The sequence below is a fragment of the Oncorhynchus gorbuscha genome, linkage group LG26 (genome assembly GCF_021184085.1).
Source record: "Oncorhynchus gorbuscha isolate QuinsamMale2020 ecotype Even-year linkage group LG26, OgorEven_v1.0, whole genome shotgun sequence".
Lineage (NCBI taxonomy): Eukaryota > Metazoa > Chordata > Actinopteri > Salmoniformes > Salmonidae > Oncorhynchus > Oncorhynchus gorbuscha.
Window position 1 is genome coordinate 40,218,082 of NC_060198.1, and position 17,130 is coordinate 40,235,211.

General features: G+C 44.8%; 1 protein-coding gene across 16 annotated transcripts in view; it reads left to right on the top strand.

The window, feature by feature from the left end:
• LOC124015575 (myosin-binding protein C, fast-type-like) overlaps positions 1–16,847 on the top strand; it is a 51,751-nt gene extending 34,904 nt beyond the window's left edge. For all 16 annotated transcript variants that reach the window (XM_046330900.1, XM_046330904.1, XM_046330906.1 and 13 more), the window contains 17 exons: positions 2,924–3,084; positions 3,223–3,388; positions 3,705–3,811; positions 3,940–3,969; positions 4,091–4,230; positions 4,423–4,582; positions 4,866–4,970; positions 5,195–5,383; positions 5,504–5,638; positions 5,805–5,972; positions 6,222–6,310; positions 6,585–6,780; positions 9,500–9,639; positions 9,846–10,005; positions 12,822–12,958; positions 15,666–15,852; positions 16,705–16,847. In XM_046330900.1, coding sequence (XP_046186856.1) covers positions 2,924–3,084; positions 3,223–3,388; positions 3,705–3,811; positions 3,940–3,969; positions 4,091–4,230; positions 4,423–4,582; positions 4,866–4,970; positions 5,195–5,383; positions 5,504–5,638; positions 5,805–5,972; positions 6,222–6,310; positions 6,585–6,780; positions 9,500–9,639; positions 9,846–10,005; positions 12,822–12,958; positions 15,666–15,852; positions 16,705–16,745 — 2,311 coding nt within the window. In that variant the 3' untranslated portion in view covers positions 16,746–16,847. The remainder of the gene's footprint in view (positions 1–2,923; positions 3,085–3,222; positions 3,389–3,704; positions 3,812–3,939; positions 3,970–4,090; positions 4,231–4,422; positions 4,583–4,865; positions 4,971–5,194; positions 5,384–5,503; positions 5,639–5,804; positions 5,973–6,221; positions 6,311–6,584; positions 6,781–9,499; positions 9,640–9,845; positions 10,006–12,821; positions 12,959–15,665; positions 15,853–16,704) is intronic.
• Positions 16,848–17,130: the final 283 nt, after the last annotated feature.

The following is a 17,130-nucleotide window of genomic DNA, read 5'->3' on the forward strand; positions in this document are numbered from 1 at the left end:
GCGTCTGCTAAATGACTTAAATGTAAATGTAAGATGTCGTTCCCATAGCAATGATTAAAACATTCCCAAACCAGAAACCGTGGATTGATGGCAGCATTCGCGTGAAACTGAAAGCGCAAACCACTGCTTTTAATCAGGGCAAGGTGACCGGAAACATGACCGAATACAAACAGTGTAACTATTCCCTCCGCAAGGCAATCAATAATAATAATAAAACAAGCTAAGCGTAAGTATAGAGACAAAGTAGAATCTCAATTCAACGGCTCAGACACAAGAGGTATGTGGCAGGGTCTACAGTCAATCACGGATTACAAAAATAAAACCAGCCCCATCACGGACCAGGATGTCTTGCTCCCAGGCAGACTAAATAACTTTTTTGCCCGCTTTGAGGACAACACAGTGCCACTGACACGGCCTGCAACTAAAACATGTGGACTCTCCTTCACTGCAGCCGACGTGAGGAAAACATTTAAACGTGTCAACCCTCGCAAGGCTGCAGGCCCAGACTGCATCCCCAGCCGCGCCCTCAGAGCATGTGCAGACCATCTGGCTGGTGTGTTTACGGACATATTCAATCAATCCCTATCCCAGCCTGTTGTTCCCACATGCTTCAAGAGTTCCTGTTCCCAAGAAAGCTAAGGTAACTGAGCTAAACAACTACCACCCCGTAGCACTCACTTCCGTCATCATGAAGTGCTTTGAGAGACTAGTCAAGGACCATATCACCTCCACCCTACCTGACACCCTGGGTCTCGACCCTGCTCTGTGCAACTGGGTACTGGACTTCCTGACGGGCCGCTCCCAGGTGGTGAGGGTAGGCAACAACATCTCCACCCCGCTGATCCTCAACACTGGGGCCCCACAAGGGAGCGTTCTGAGCCCTCTACTGTACTCCCTGTTCACCCACTACTGCATGGCCACGCACGCCTACAACTCAATCATCAAGTTTGAGGACGACACAACAGTGGTAGGCTTGATTACCAACAACGACGAGACGGCCTACAGGGAGGAGGTGAGGGTCCTCGGAGTGTGGTGTCAGGAAAATAACCTCACACTCAACGTCAACAAAACTAAGGTGATGATTGTGGACTTCAGGAAACAGCAGAGGGAACACCCCCCTATCCACATCGATGGAGCAGTAGTGGAGAGGGTAGTAAGTTTTAAGTTCCTCGGCGCACAGACAAACTGAATTGGTCCACCCACACAGACAGCATCGTGAAGAAGGCGCAGCAGCGCCTCTTCAACCTCAGAAGGCTGAAGAAATTCGGCTTGTCACCAAAAGAGCATCCTGTCGGGCTGTATCAACGCCTGGTACGGCAACTGCTCCGCCCATAACCGTAAGGCTCTCCAGAGGGTAGTGAGGTCTGCACAACGCATCACCGGGGGCAAACTACCTGCCCTCCAGGACACCTACACCACCCGATGTCACAGGAAGGCCATAAAGATCATCAAGGACAACAACCACCCGAGCCACTGCCTGTTCACCCCGCTATCATCCAGAAGGCGAGGTCAGTACAGGTGCATCAAAGCTGGGACCGAGAGACTGAAAAACAGCTTCTATCTCAAGGCCATCAGACTGTTAAACAGCCACCACTAACATTGAGTGGCTGCTGCCAACACACTGACTCAACTCCAGCCACTTTAATAATGGGAATTGATGGGAAATTATGTCAAATATATCACTAGCCACATCACTAGCCACTATATCACAATGCTACCTAATATAATGTTTACATACCCTACATTATTCATCTCATATGTATATGTATATACTGTACTCTATATCATCTACTGCATCTTTATGTAATACATGTATCACTAGCCACTTTAACTATGCCACTTTGTTTACATACTCATCTCATATGTATATACTGCACTCAATACCATCTACTGTATCTTGCCCATGCCGCTCTGTACCATCACTCATTCATATATCTTTATGTACATATTCTTTATCCCCTTACACTTGTGTCTATAAGGTTTTGGAATTGTTAGCTCGATTACTTGTTGGTTATTACTGCATTGTCGGAACTAGAAGCACAAGCATTTCGCTACCCTCGCATTAACATCTGCTAACCATGTGTATGTGACAAATAAAATTTGATTTGAGGTTGTTGGCCAAGATCTCGCGATACATGGCCCCATCCATCCTCCCCTCAATACGGTGCAGTCGTCCTATCCCCTTTGCAGAAAAGCATCCCCAAAGAATGATGTTTCCACCTCCATGCTTCACGGTTGGGATGGTGTTCTTGGGGTTGTACTCATCCTTCTTCTTCCTCCAAACACAGCGAGTGGAGTTTAGACCAAAAAAGCTCTATTTTTGTCTCATCAGACCACATAATCTTCTCCAATTCCTCCTCTGGATCACCCAGATGGTCATTGGCAAACTTCAGACGGGCCTGGACATGCGCTGGCTTGAGCAGGGGGACCTTATGTGCGCCATGACGGCGTAGTATGTTACTAATGGTTTTCTTTGAGACTGTGGCCCCAGCTCTCTTCAGGTCATTGACCAGGGACTGCCGTGTAGTTCTGGGCTGATCCCTTACCTTCGTCATGATCATTGATGCCCCACGAGGTGAGATCTTGCATGGAGCCCCAGACCGAGGGTGATTGACCTTCATCTTGAACTTCTTCAATTTTCTAATAATTGCGCCAACAGTTATTGCCTTCTCACCAAGCTGCTTACCTATTGTCCTGTAGCCCATCCCAGCCTTGTGCAGGTCTACAAATGTATCCCTGATGTCCTTACACAGCTCTCTGGTCTTGGCCATTGTGGAGAGGTTGGAGTCTGTTTGATTGAGTGTGTGGACAGGTGTCTTTTATACAGGAAACGAGTTCAGGTGCAGTTAATACAGGTAATGAGTGGAGAACAGGAGGTGTTGAACGCTATTTCTATGTCTGTGTGTGTCTCATCCGTGCTCAGGATGAAAGATGGAGTTGAGCTGACCAAGGATGGGAAGTACAGGATAAAGAAGGATGGGAAGAAACACACTCTGGTCATCAATGAAGCAACCATAGAGGACATCGGAATGTACTATGTTTACACTAACGGGGGAGAATCCAAAGGAGAACTGGAAGTGGAAGGTACCACTTCCAGATATCATACAGTACACTAAATAAGGAAATGTTTTATTAACTTCATTTTTAAAAGAGTCTGAAATGCTGTCTCTTTCTGTTTTCTCTTTCTCTCTCCTTCCCTTCATCTCTACCCCTGGTGCTCAGCCAAGGAGCTGGAGGTTCTGCAGAGTATAGCTGACCTGTCGGTGAAGGCGTGTGAACAGGCCATGTTCAAGTGTGAGGTGTCTGATGAGAAGGTGGTGGGCAAGTGGTTCAAGGACGGTGTGGAGGTCAAACCCGGCAACCGCATCAAGATGTCACACATCGGAAGGTATGGCATCACATTGCGGGGGGGGGGGGTCCTCATTGAGTTGCAGTAACTTCAGACAGGCCTGAACATCCTCAAATTCTCTGTCTACATGGGATCTTGTCAGTACTGTACATATTCTCACCAGCTAGACCCATCTATGGCAGGTGTTTTACCATGGCAACACTGGTCATGCAGGGAGAGAGCTTTCCCATGTGTTTTTTAACTTGATATTGCATAATGAAGCATGTTGCCAGGGTAACTGTGCTTTGCATAATTGTGGGTCACTGCGAGTGTCTGTTGTCTCCTTGGTAACATTGGGTTGCCGTTGGTTCTCCAGGATCCACAAGCTGACGATTGATGACGTGAAGCCGCAGGACGAAGGAAACTACACCTTTGTCCCTGAAGGATACGCACTCTCCCTCTCCGCTAAACTCAACTTCATTGGTGAGTGAGAGAGTGAGTGAGAGAGAGCAAGAAAAAGAGAGAGACTCCTCTAAGCTTTACTGAGTACAATGAAGCAGAGCCTGCATTTTAAATGATACTGATTCATGTGTTTTCCCTGTTAATCTCAGAAATCAAGATCGAATATGTTCCACGCCAAGGTAGGTGTGGCTATTGTCACCTACCATCCGTTGGCATTACCTATTTATTACAGTGTATTTAATACTGTGATAATTACCCAGGACCACCTGTCCCTCTCTGACATTCCTCCGCCCCTCACAGACCCTCCCAAAATCCACCTGGACACTAGTGGCACGGGCAGCAAGAACACCATTGTTGTGGTGGCTGGCAACAAGCTCCGCCTTGATGTGGAGATCACAGGAGAGCCTGTCCCCACTGTGTGCTGGATGAAAGGAGACACTGTGAGGATCTAGTCTTTCTGTTACATCCTCCTCACACATACACCAAACCCCTGCCCCAACATGCTTCTCTAAGGAAGGCAAGGTGTCACTCACATTAACCAACCATTAGGCCATCCAGGTTACATCCAGTAGCTGAATCACCAGACAGTGTCAGTCCAGTTGTCTAAGTGCCCTCCCTGTTCCTGTCTCTAGGTGATATCGGAGGCGGAGGGCAGAGTGAGGGTGGAAACCAGGACCACTCTGAGCAGCTTTGTCATTGAGGGGGCGGAGCGGCCAGACGAAGGCCAGTACTCCATCATAGTGACCAACCCAGCCGGAGAGGACAGAGCTGAGCTCACCATCAAGATTGTTGGTCAGTGGTACTCTCTCTCTCCTTCTCTCACTCTCCTCTCTCTTTCCAGTCTTCTACTCTCTCTCTACACTCCTCTCCTCTTTCCCCCACATCTCCCTGCTCTCTCCCTTTTCTCTCTCTGTGTCTTGTTCTCCCGTCTTATGCAATATATATGTAAACAGAAATGTAAAAACAATTCACAAAGAGAGATTCAATAATAGATGTGACATTAAGTTAGAACCCATTCTGAGCTGGTGAGAACACCTCTATGTTCTGTCCTGACTGTTCCCCCTGTCCACTCCAGATGTGCCTAACCCTCCAGAGAACGTCAGATGTATGGGAGTTGGCGAGGACACAGCCACCATTACATGGGATCCCCCCAAATTTGACGGGGGAGCGCCCATCAAAGGTGCACCTTTCCTAGTTTTACATCTATCTGTTGAGCTATCAGACTCTCTTTCCTCTGGGTTAACAGGCATCTGTTAACCTCTCTCATTACATTGGTAAGATCTAATGATGTCTCTCTGTGATGATGTCGCTTTGTGATGATGTAATGTCGCTCTGTGATGATGTCACTGTGATAATGTCGGTCTGTAATGATGCAATGTCGCTATGTGATGACATCACTCGCAGGCTACCTGATGGAGAGGAAGAAGCAGGGTTCCTCCAGGTGGACCAAGCTGAACTTTGAGGTGTTTGAGTCAACCACGTACGAGGCTAAGAAGATGATTGAGGGTGTTTTTTATGAGATGAGAGTGTTTGCTGTCAACGGGATTGGGATCTCCCAGCCCAGCGGCAACTCAAAGCCCTTCATGCCCATAGGTGGGTAGACACTTATTACTAGAGCAGTGGAGAGAAGCCTTTCAATCTCCTGATACTCTACTTATACAGCTTACCTCGGTCTTCCTCTCCTCTTAACTATTCTCTCTCTCTCTCTGTCAGCCCCTACCAGTGAGCCCATTCGTCTGACGGTGGAGGATGTGACAGACAGCACCTGTGCCCTGAAGTGGCGTCCTCCAGAGAGGGTTGGAGCAGGGGGCGTTGACGGGTACATAATCGAGTGGTGCAAAGAAGGAGGTGAAGGAGGATTTGGGGATTATTCAATAATATTATTATTCCTTCTAATTCACTAATCGCTCCCATAGAATTCCTATATATAATTCCTATAAAACCCTACAGATGAACCATCTCATTTCCAAGTGGATGATAATGAATACTCTTCTGCTATTGATCCATCCCTCAGAGGATAACTGGGTAGAAGCCAATAAGGAGCCAGTGGACAAGAACACGTACCGTGTGAAGGGGCTGCCAACAGGAGAGAAGCTCTTGTTCAGAGTGGTGGCTATGAACATCGCTGGACGCAGCCCCCCCTGCACCATGAAACAGTCTGTCATCATCAGAGAGATCATGGGTCAGACTCACACGCATGCATGGACGCGCACACACACACACACACACACACACACACACACACACACACACACACACACACACACACACACACACACACACACACACACACACACACACACACACACACACACACACACACACACACACACACACACACTTCTCCATAGACCTCTGACACACACGGTATACACAGCCACCTCCATTACTTCTGTGTTGACATTCCTCTCTGTCTCCCTCCATGTCTCAGAGTACCCAAAGATCCGCCTGCCTCGCCAGCTAAGAACCAAGTTCATCAGGAAAGTGGGCGAGAAGATCAACCTGGTCATTCCCTTCCAGGTCTGAGAACACCTAGCACCACACAGTAGTAATCTTCCCCAGGCTAGAGGCAGGGCTGACTTCATGTTAGCTGGGTCTCAGTGTGTGCAAAGAAGAGCAATCATTGTCCTGTAATGCAAAAATAAACCAATCAGAAAATGGGATATTCTTGCCAGTCTACATCTTTCTCACTTTAGGGTGTTTCTCCTGCACTTCTCCTGTAGCAGCATCTCACTCTTTAATTCAGTAAATGTAATTTTAATTCACTGACCATATCACCCCTCTGTTTCCCCAGGGGAAGCCTCGCCCCGTGGTCAACTGGCTGAAAGATGGTGAGCCCCTGGAGAATAAGTCGGTGGGCATCCGCACCAGTGACTTTGACACCATCCTGTTCATCCGCTCGGCAGAAAGGGACCACTCTGGGACGTACACCCTGTCTGTCCAGATAGACAACATGCAGGACAAGGCTGACATACACATCCAGATCGTAGGTCAGTCACTGGCACCAACATCAATAGGGGCTCTGGTGAAAAGTAGTGCACTATATAGGCAATAGGGTTTCCATTTGGGATGGAGGCCATATGTACAGTGGCAAGAAAAAGTATTTGAACCCTTTGGATGTATCTGGATTTCTGCATCAGTTGGTCATACAATTAGATCTGATCTTCATCCAAGTCACAACAATAGACAAACACAGTCTGCTTTAACTAATAACACACAAAGTATTGTATTTTTCTTGTCTATATTGAGTAGATAATTTAAACATTCGCCTTGTAGGTTGGGAAAGGTACGTGAACCCCTAGGCTAATGACTTCTCCAAAAGCTAATTGGAGTCAGGAGTCAGCTAACCTGGAATACAATCATTGAGATGAGATTGGAGATGTTGGTAAGAGCTGGCCTGCCCTATAAAAAACACTCACAAAATGTGAGTTTGCTCTTCACAAGAAGCATTGCCTGATGTGAACCATGCCTCGAACAAAAGAGATCTCAGAAGACCCACGATTAAGAATTGTTGACTTGCATAAAGCTGGAAAGGGTTACAAAAGTATCTCTAAAAGCCTTGATGTTCATCAGTCCACGGTAAGACAAATTGTCTATAAATGGAGAAAGTTCATCACTGCTGATACTCTGTGGCCGTCCTGCAAAGATGACTGCAAGAGCACAGCTCAGAATGCTCAATGAGGTTAAGAAGAATCCTAGAGTGTCAGCTAAAGACTTACAGAAATCTCTGGAACATGCTAACATCTCTGTTGACGAGTCTACGATACGTAAAACACTGTTCATGGGAGGACACCACAGAAGAAGCAACTGCTGTCCAAAAAAAACATTGCTGCACGTCTGAAGTTCGCAACAGAGCATGTGGATGTTCCACAGTGGTACTGGCAAAATATCCTGTGGACAGATTAAACTACAGTGGAGTTGTTTGGAAGGAACACATGTGTGGAGAAAAAAGGCACCGCACATCAACATCAAAACCTCATCCCATCTGTAAAGTCTGGTGGAGGGAGCATCATGGTTTGGAGCTGCTTTGCTGCCTCAGTGCCTGGACAGCTTGCTCTCATTGACATAAAAATTAATTCCCAGGTTTATCAAGACATTTTGCAGGAGAATGTAAGGCTATCTATCCGCCAATTGAAGCTCAACAGAAGTTGGGGGATGCCACAGGATGATGACCCAAAACACAGAAGTAAATACACCTTCTGGAGTGGCCCAGTCAGAGTCCTGACCTCAACCCGATTGAGATGCTGTGGCATGACCTCAAGTGACCGGTTCACACCAGGCATCCCAAGAATATTGCTGAACTGAAACAGTTTTGTAAAGGGGAATGGTCCAAAATTCCTCCTGACCGTTGTGCAGGTCTGATCTGCAACTACAGAAAACATTTGGTTGAGGTTATTGCTGCCAAAGGAGGGTGAACCAGTTATTAAATACAAGGGTTCACATACTTTCCCCACCCTGCATTGTGAATGTTTACACGGTGTGAATGTTTACACGGTGTGAATGTTTACACGGTGTGTTCAATAAAGACATGAAAACGTATAATTGTTTGTGTGTTATTAGTTTAAGCAGACTATTTGTGTGTTGTTGTGACTTAGATGAAGATCAGATCAAATTGTATGACCAGTTTAAGCAGAAGTCCAGGTAATTCCAAAGGGTTCATCTCCTTTTCCTTGCCACTGTGACTGTATGTCCCCACTCACCCTTCAGTCACTATACCTAGTATGTTTTATTACTTATTACAGTCAAATATGGAGCCACCATGTATGTCCCCACTCACCCTTCAGTCACTATACCTAGTATGTTTTATTACTTATTACAGTCAAATATGGAGCCACCATGTATGTCCCCACTCACCCTTCAGTCACTATACCGAGTATGTTTTATTACTTATTACAGTCAAATATGGAGCCACCATGTATGTCCCCACTCACCCTTCAGTCACTATACCTAGTATGTTTTACTACTTATTACAGTCAAATATAGAGCCACCATGTATGTCCCCACTCACCCTTCAGTCACTATACCGAGTATGTTTTATTACTTATTACAGTCAAATATGCAGCCACCATGTATGTCCCCACTCACCCTTCAGTCACTATACCTAGTATGTTTTACTACTTATTACAGTCAAATATGGAGCCACCATGATGCAATGACTTAAATCTAGGATGACACCCCAGAGTTTAATGTGATGATAATTCCTCATTTAATCCTCGGAGGGAATCATCAAAGAGGCTGATTCCAGTCTTCCTCTCCTCTCTTCTTAATCCTTCCCTCCTGCCCTGACTGCCACCGTACCACCGCTTGGCTCCTTCCCTCCCCTCTTTCCCTCCTTCCTGCTCCCTTTAGCACCCGTGTGAGGGTCAGGGTGCTGTATGGCTGGGTGGGTGGATTATGCAGTGGGGTTCCATTGGCATTATTGGTGTGTAGACTGGGATTAGGGTGGGATTAGGAGCCTTTGTCTCCTTTCCCCTGCTGGGAGGTGAGCTAATGAGAGGGCCCAGCCTCCTCAGATCAGCCCCCACACATGTTTAGTCACAGCAGCAGCAGCACGGCAGAGACCAGGATTAATGACAAACATACTGGAGTACTGACGTACATGAGACACACTCCACATGCTCCATTTCCGCTGTCTGTTTGTCTGTTAAAAGAGATCTCTTTCTCACTGACACACAGATGTACCTTTCCCCCCCCCACACACACACACAGACAAGCCAGGTCCTCCTATAAATGTGATGGTAACAGATGTGTGGGGCGTCAATGCTGCTCTGGAGTGGAAGCCCCCCAAAGACACAGGCAACACTGATATCACCGGCTACACCATCCAGAAGGCTGACAAGAAGACCCAGGTCTCCAACTCTCTCCTCTGTCTTTCCTCATCTCTCTATAGCTCTCTCTTTCTTTACTGTGTATCCACCTCACCTCTCCTTCTCTGCCCTCTCTACCCTCGTCCTCCGTTCTCAAACATCTGCCTCTATATATCCACATATCCACACCTTTTTTTTCTACTTCTCTGTAAACATATTTCTCTCCCTCTCCTCCTCTCTCTGGTCAGGGTTGGTTCACAGTGTATGAGCACAACCGCCGGCCCAACTGCACAGCGTCTGACCTGGTCATGGGGAACGAGTACTCCTTCCGTGTGTTCAGTGAGAACATCTGTGGCTTGAGCGATGAGGTGGCCTTCAGCAAGAACACTGCCATCATAGGAAAAACAGGTAACACACTACAATACTACACCCCCCTGCACACTCACGCAAACACGCACACACCATCGCTGTGCAAATGTAGCCTGTCATTACAGCAATAAACAGTGATGCACTTTCAAAAGGCAAGATCTAGATCTGTTTTACACCAGCATTTTGAGATTAAAGTCATTCATAGCTATTAGCAGCCAATATCAACTAGGGATATCATGTCACTTCTCTGGAGTCCAGAGCAAGCCGGTCATATGGTCTACCTGTATGTATCGGAGGATGGAAACCATGGTTAGGGTAAGCACTAGCCTACAGTATGTCAATCTTACTATCCCCCATAGTACAAAAGTTGACCTATTCTGTGTGAGAAATAAATATTCCAAACATAGTCTGGGACAGTTGTGGGATGCGATAGATCCAAAATCAATACAACCACTAGCATCAACAAAACCTTTTAAAGGTATTGAGGCTGATGCAACAGATCAGAACGTTTAGCAGGTGATTTCTTAACATTATAAAGTGCAGCAATGTGCACCAAAATGCAATCAATTAGTGGGAAAACACCATTCAAAAAAGTGACAAATGAGATTATGAATGTAATGCTTTATTATAAAGGTGCATTTTTATGGTGAAAATGATCTTCCCCAAACTTGAAACTCACACGCCGCCTATGTATCCCAGTTAGGCTCTACACCGGTTGTAAAGAGGAGTCATGTACTTCATTTTAAGAAGTTATTTGGCCACTTTAGTTGTGTGATACAAACATTTAGGGCTTTGGGCTAGGCTACATGAGGTGTGCGACTATGATTTGAAAAAGTCGCCAAAAAAAAGGCACACGCTGTTTCTTACCTTTCTGCACACAAGCTGGGCATCATTCACAAGTGATAACTCATCATTCACAAGTGATAACTCATCATTCACAAGTGATAACTCATCATTCACAAGTGATAACTCATCATTCACAAGTGATAACACATCATTCACAAGTGATAACTCATCATTCACAAGTGATAACTCATCATTCACAAGTGATAACGCATCATTCACAAGTGATAACGCATCATTCACAAGTGATAACGCATCATTCAAAGTGATAACGCATCATTCACAAGTGATAACGCATCATTCACAAGTGATAACTCATCATTCACAAGCGATAACGCATCATTCACAAGTGATAACGCATCATTCACAAGTGATAACGCATCATTCACAAGTGATAACGCATCATTCACAAGTGATAACGCATCATTCACAAGTGATAACGCATCATTCACAAGTGATAACGCATCATTCACAAGTGATAACGCATCATTCACAAGTGATAACGCATCATTCACAAGTGATAAGGCATCATTCACAAGTGATAACACATCATTCACAAGTGATAACGCATCATTCACAAGTGATAAGGCATCATTCACAAGTGATAACGCATCATTCACAAGTGATAACGCATCATTCACAAGTGATAACGCATCATTCACAAGTGATAACGCATCATTCACAAGTGATAACGCATCATTCACAAGTGATAACGATAACGCATCATTCACAAGCGATAACGCATCATTCACAAGTGATAACACAGCATTCACAAGTGATAACACATCATTCACAAGTGATAACGCATCATTCACAAGTGATAGACTAATATTATCACCCATCAGACTATTCTTGATTTAATCTTGTCTTTTCAGATACTAAATAATATATGTATGAAATTAGTTTTGATTTAGAATGTACCATTATCATTCACCTGTCGGAACGGGCAGGGGGAGAAAATACATGTCATCTATGCACTTAAATAGCAAATAGAGGACAATTTTCACGTGGTTCATTTTCTTGCCAGCCAGGTCGGCTATACTCCCTTTGTAAAGAGAAGCAATGTGCTTAATATTATGAAAGTTGAGAAATAAATATAGTAGGCCAAGCCGGGATCCTCCTCTTTTTAAAAGAGGCTGTGAAAACTCTGTTTTCTCATGCATGGGCTTTTCTCATGGGCTCTCATGAAGGGTTTTGATTTGATTTTCGATTACATTTGCATTGATGTCAGAGTGATTAGAAGGACAATAGAGTGCTGAGTACCAGGCAGTTAGCAAGTTTGGTTGACTACTAATGACCATCAGCAGCATCAGAGCTTGGAGAAGCCTAGTTACTGTGACTAAACTGTCACATGGAATTTGACTGTGGTCATGACTCGTAACCGCCGGCGTGGCCGTAATACAATCACCGTAACAGCCTAACCATGGTCTGTCTGTAGTCTTTTTCTTCCTCACAAATTTTGCAATAAATTCACCAGAATATGTTTCATCTTCACCCCATAAGTCAAAAAAGACTGTTACAGTGTTACAGCTATCTTTAGAAATATAGCCAGTACTAGCCACCCAAACCTTCTAAAATGTGAAAATAATCAATGAAATTGTTCTGGCAAAGATGTGTTCGTAGCAGATTGCTAAACTTTATGTAGCTGATTTAAAATATGTGTGAAATATTTTTCACATTCCATTTCAAACTTGCAACCCTCCCCCCAAAACCTTCTTGCGAACCCCAGTTTGAGAACCACTACACTACACCATACTATACTAAACCAGATGTAGTATGTAGATATAGTAGACATGTGGTCCTCTGTAGCTCAGTTGGTAAAGCTAAAGCATGCCCCTTGTAATGCCAGGATAGTGGGTTTGATTCCCGGGACAGCCATATGTAAAATGTATGCACGCATGACTGTCAGTCCCTTTGGATAGAAGCACTTGCTAAATGGCATTTATTAATATTATTATTATATAGCTTAATAAAAACAGCTATCACAGTCCCCATCTTTATCCCTCCCTCAGATCTGGAGTACAACAAACCAGCCTTCAAAGAGAAGGACATGAGCAGCTCCCCCAAGTTTACAGCTCCCCTAGTGGACAGGGTTGTTGTTGCAGGCTACAGTACTGCCATCAGCTGTGCTGTCCGGGCCTACCCTAAGGTGAGGGTGTGTGTGTGGGGAGGGGGGGCAGTACTGTAATTAAGTGTGAGTGTGTGTTGAAAGAGCGAGAACAAGAAGCTGTTTGAAGGTGTGTTTGTGTGCCACTGGGAAACTTGCATCCACCAGAAAATCAAGGCGCAGCAATTCTTGATTTATTTATTTTATTTAACCTTTATTTAACTAGGAAAGTCAGTTGAGAACAAATTCTTATTTACAATGACATCCTACCCCTGCCAAACCCTAACCCGGACGACGCTGTGCCATTTGTGTGCCGCCCTTTGGGACTTCCAATCACAGCCGGTTGTGATACAGCCTGGAATTGAACCAGGGTCTGTAGTGACGCCTCTAGCACTGCGATGCAGTGCCACTCGGGAGCCCAAATTCAGACATTCCTGAAAGTCAGGACAATCCATGTACTGCAAAGAAACATTATTTTTGTACACTGAACAAAAATATAAAGTCAACATGCAACAATTTAAGATTTGACTGAGTTAGTTCATATAAGGAAATAAATCAAATTGAAATGAATTCAGGCCCTAATCTATGGATTTCACATGACTAGGAATACAGATATGCATCTGTTGGTCACATATACCTTTAAAAAAAGTCGGGGCGTGGATCAGAAAATCAGCCACTATCTGGTGTGACAACCATTTGCCTCATGCAGTTCGACACATCTCCTTCACATAGAGTTCATCAGAATGTTTGTGGAATGTTGTCCCACTCCTCTTCAATGGCTGTGTGAAGTTACTGGTTATTGTTGGGAACTGGAACACACTGTCATACACGTCGATCCAGAGCATCCCAAATATGCTCAATGTGTGACATGTCATAACTTCCAGAAATTGTGTACAGATCCTTGTGACATGGGGCCGTGCATTATCATGCTGAAACATGAGGGGATGGCGGCGGATGAATGGCACGGCAATGGGCCTCAGGATCTCGTCACGGTGTCTCTGTGCATTGAAATTGCCATCGATAAAATGCAGTTGTGTTTGTTGTCCATAGCTTATCCGTGTCCACAGGGGCGCAACTTTCATTGGGGCGCAACTTTCCACAGGTGCGCAACTTTCATTTTTGTCCCCCACAGTTTGATCATTGGAATGTGATACAAAACGAGGAAACTGCTTTAGGACCTTGCGGACATCTCCGAGCGGTCAGTTAGGCTGTCTGGAGTATTATTCCAACTGGATAAAAACCAAAGTTGCTCCCCTGCCTGCCTGGCCATACCATAACCCAACCACCACCACGTGGCACTCTGTTCACAACGTTGACATCAGCAAACCGCTCGCCCACACGACACCATACACGCTGTCTGCCATCTGCCCAGTACAGTTGAAACCGGGATTACTTATCCAGCGTGCCAGTGGCCATCGAAGGTGAGCATTTGCCCACTGAAGTCGATTACGACGCCGAACTGCAGTCAAGTCAAGACCCTGGGGAAAACGGGGACGTGAGCTTCCCTGAGACGGTTTCTGACAGTTTGTGGAAAAATGATTTGATTGTGCAAACCCACAGTTTCATCAGCTTCCCGGGTGGCTGGTCTTAGACAATCCCACTGCAAAGACCTGATGCCAGAGATGAGAAGCAGGTACGGGGAGTCAAACATTTATTCAGGAACAGATATAGAACACGACAGGAACAGCATCAGCACACGGGTAAACAAGGACATATGACAAACACAATACGGAATAATGTGGACACATGGAACACAACCAAGGAACAGACAGATATACATGGGGTAATCAACAAAGTGAAGGAGTCCAGGTGAGTCCAATGAGCGCAGCATGTTGGTAACAGGTGTGTAGGATGACGGGTAGCCTGGTGCCCTCGAGAGCCAGGGAGGGGGAGCGGGAGCAGGCGTGACACCCACAGTTGAAGAAGCCGGATATGGAGGTCCTGGGCTGGTCTAAAATTACTTTGGAGGTGGCTTATGGTAGAGAAATGAACATTACATTCTCTGGCAACAGCTCTGGTGGACACTCCTGCAGTCAGCATGCTAATTGCACACACAACTTGAGACATCTGTGGCCATTGTGTTGTGACAAAACTGTACATTTTAGAGTGGCCTTTTATTGTCCTCAGCAAAAGTTGCACCTGTATAAGGATCATGCTGTTTAATCAGCTTCTTGATATGCCACACCTGTCAGGTCGATGGATTATCTTGGCAAAGGAGAAATGCTCTCTAGCAGGGACGTGAACAAATTTGTGCACAACATTGGAGTGAAATAACCTTTTTGTGCACATGGAACATTTCTGGGATCTTTTATTTCAGCTCATGAAACAGAGGATGAACCCTTTACATGTTGCTTTTATATTTTTGTTCAGTGTAGTTGGAAAAATGTTTATTGTAAGCATAGAATTAAATGTGGAGTGGAGCTTTATGGTTACTCGGTGAAATCCCGTGCCCTGGGTGACTTAAATGATTAGGCAATCTTAATTTATTCTGAAAAACATAATTTCCATCTTTTTTTCACAAATAAAGAAAAATGACTAAAATCCACCCCTGTTGAATGGATAGAAATGTTATCGTTCTTCAGAAAATGTCTCCTATATCTGCCTTTCCATTACACATGTTACAATGATATTGCTTTTGTCGAATAAACCGGGGTCAATGGAAAATTGCCTAGTGAGTTGGTGATGTATATTTCAAGGCCAAATGTTCCCCAATTAAAGTCCCCCCCCCTCTCTCCCGTCCTCTCCTCAGGCTAAGATAGTGTGGATGAAGAACAAGATGATCATTGGGGAGGATCCTAAATTCTTGATGCAGAACAACCAGGGGGTGTTGACCCTGAACATCAGGAAGCCCGGCCAGTTTGACGGGGGCAAGTACTCCTGTAAGGCCATCAACGACCTGGGGGAGGACGAGGTGGAGTGCAGGCTGGAAGTCCGAGGTACTGGCACACACACACACACACACAGTGTCATGCATTCACACATAGACATGCACAAACACACACACACACTACAACTCCTATCATACTCAGCATGAGACAGACTTTTATTGGCAGTCAATAGTTGTCTAACTAATCATCAGTTATCATCCGTTAAACCCATTATTACAAAGCTGGTCATGGATTCACAATCTATGACTTATGATTATCGCTTGTTGGGAACACTCTGATAGTATGTCATTTTCCCTAACAAGATTACATGTAGAGATTGTGAGTGTATGATTCAGGCAGTTGTACAGAATACAAATCATCATATTATACTGAACAAAAATATAAACAACAATCTACGAAGTTATACTTCATAGAAGGAAATCGGTCAATTTAAATCAATTCACAAGGCCCTAATCTATGGATTTCACATGATTGGGCAGGAGCACAGCCATGGGTGGGACTGGAAGGGCATAGGCCCACCCACATGGGAGCCAGGTGTTTCCCCACAAAAGGGCTTGTTACAGAAATGCTCACTAACAGGGCTGTAAACAAATTTGTGCACAACATTTAAGAGTAATAACAGAAATGCTCACTAACAGGGATGTAAACAAATTTGTGCACAACATTTAAGAGTAATAACAGAAATGCTCACTAACAGGGATGTAAACAAATTTGTGCACAACATTTAAGAGTAATAATAGAAAAATGGGACCAACACTTTGTTGCTTTTATATTTTTGTTCAGTATGTATGTATGAATGTGTGTATATATATATATATATATGGAGGGAGGGAGGTTAAAGTAGGATAATCCCCCTCTAGCCTCTCTTTCATGGTGAGTTTCTCTCTCTGCCCTCCCCAGTCTTAAAGGAGAAGAAAGAAGGAGACGAGGAGAAGAAATGAGTTACAGTGACCGATAGAAACACCAGAGGATACAGTTCTGCAGGAATCATAATGGATTATGTATAACAGGATAGACGTGAATAAATATGATTAGAATACAAATCTGGTGATGTTTTCTAAATATGCTCTCTCTATCTCCCCCTTTCTCTCTTTCTCCCTCTCTCTCTCTTTCTTCCTCTCTCTATCCCTCTCTCTCTCTTTCTTCCTCTCTCTATCTCCCCTTTCTTTCTTTCTCCCTCTCTCCATCTCCCTCTCTATCTCCCCTTTCTTTCTTTCTCCCTCTCTCCATCTCCCTCTCTATCTCCCCCTTTCTTTCTTTCTCCCTCTCTCCATCTCCCTCTCTCTCTTTCTCCCTCCCTCTCTCTCTCTTTCTTTCTCTCTCTCT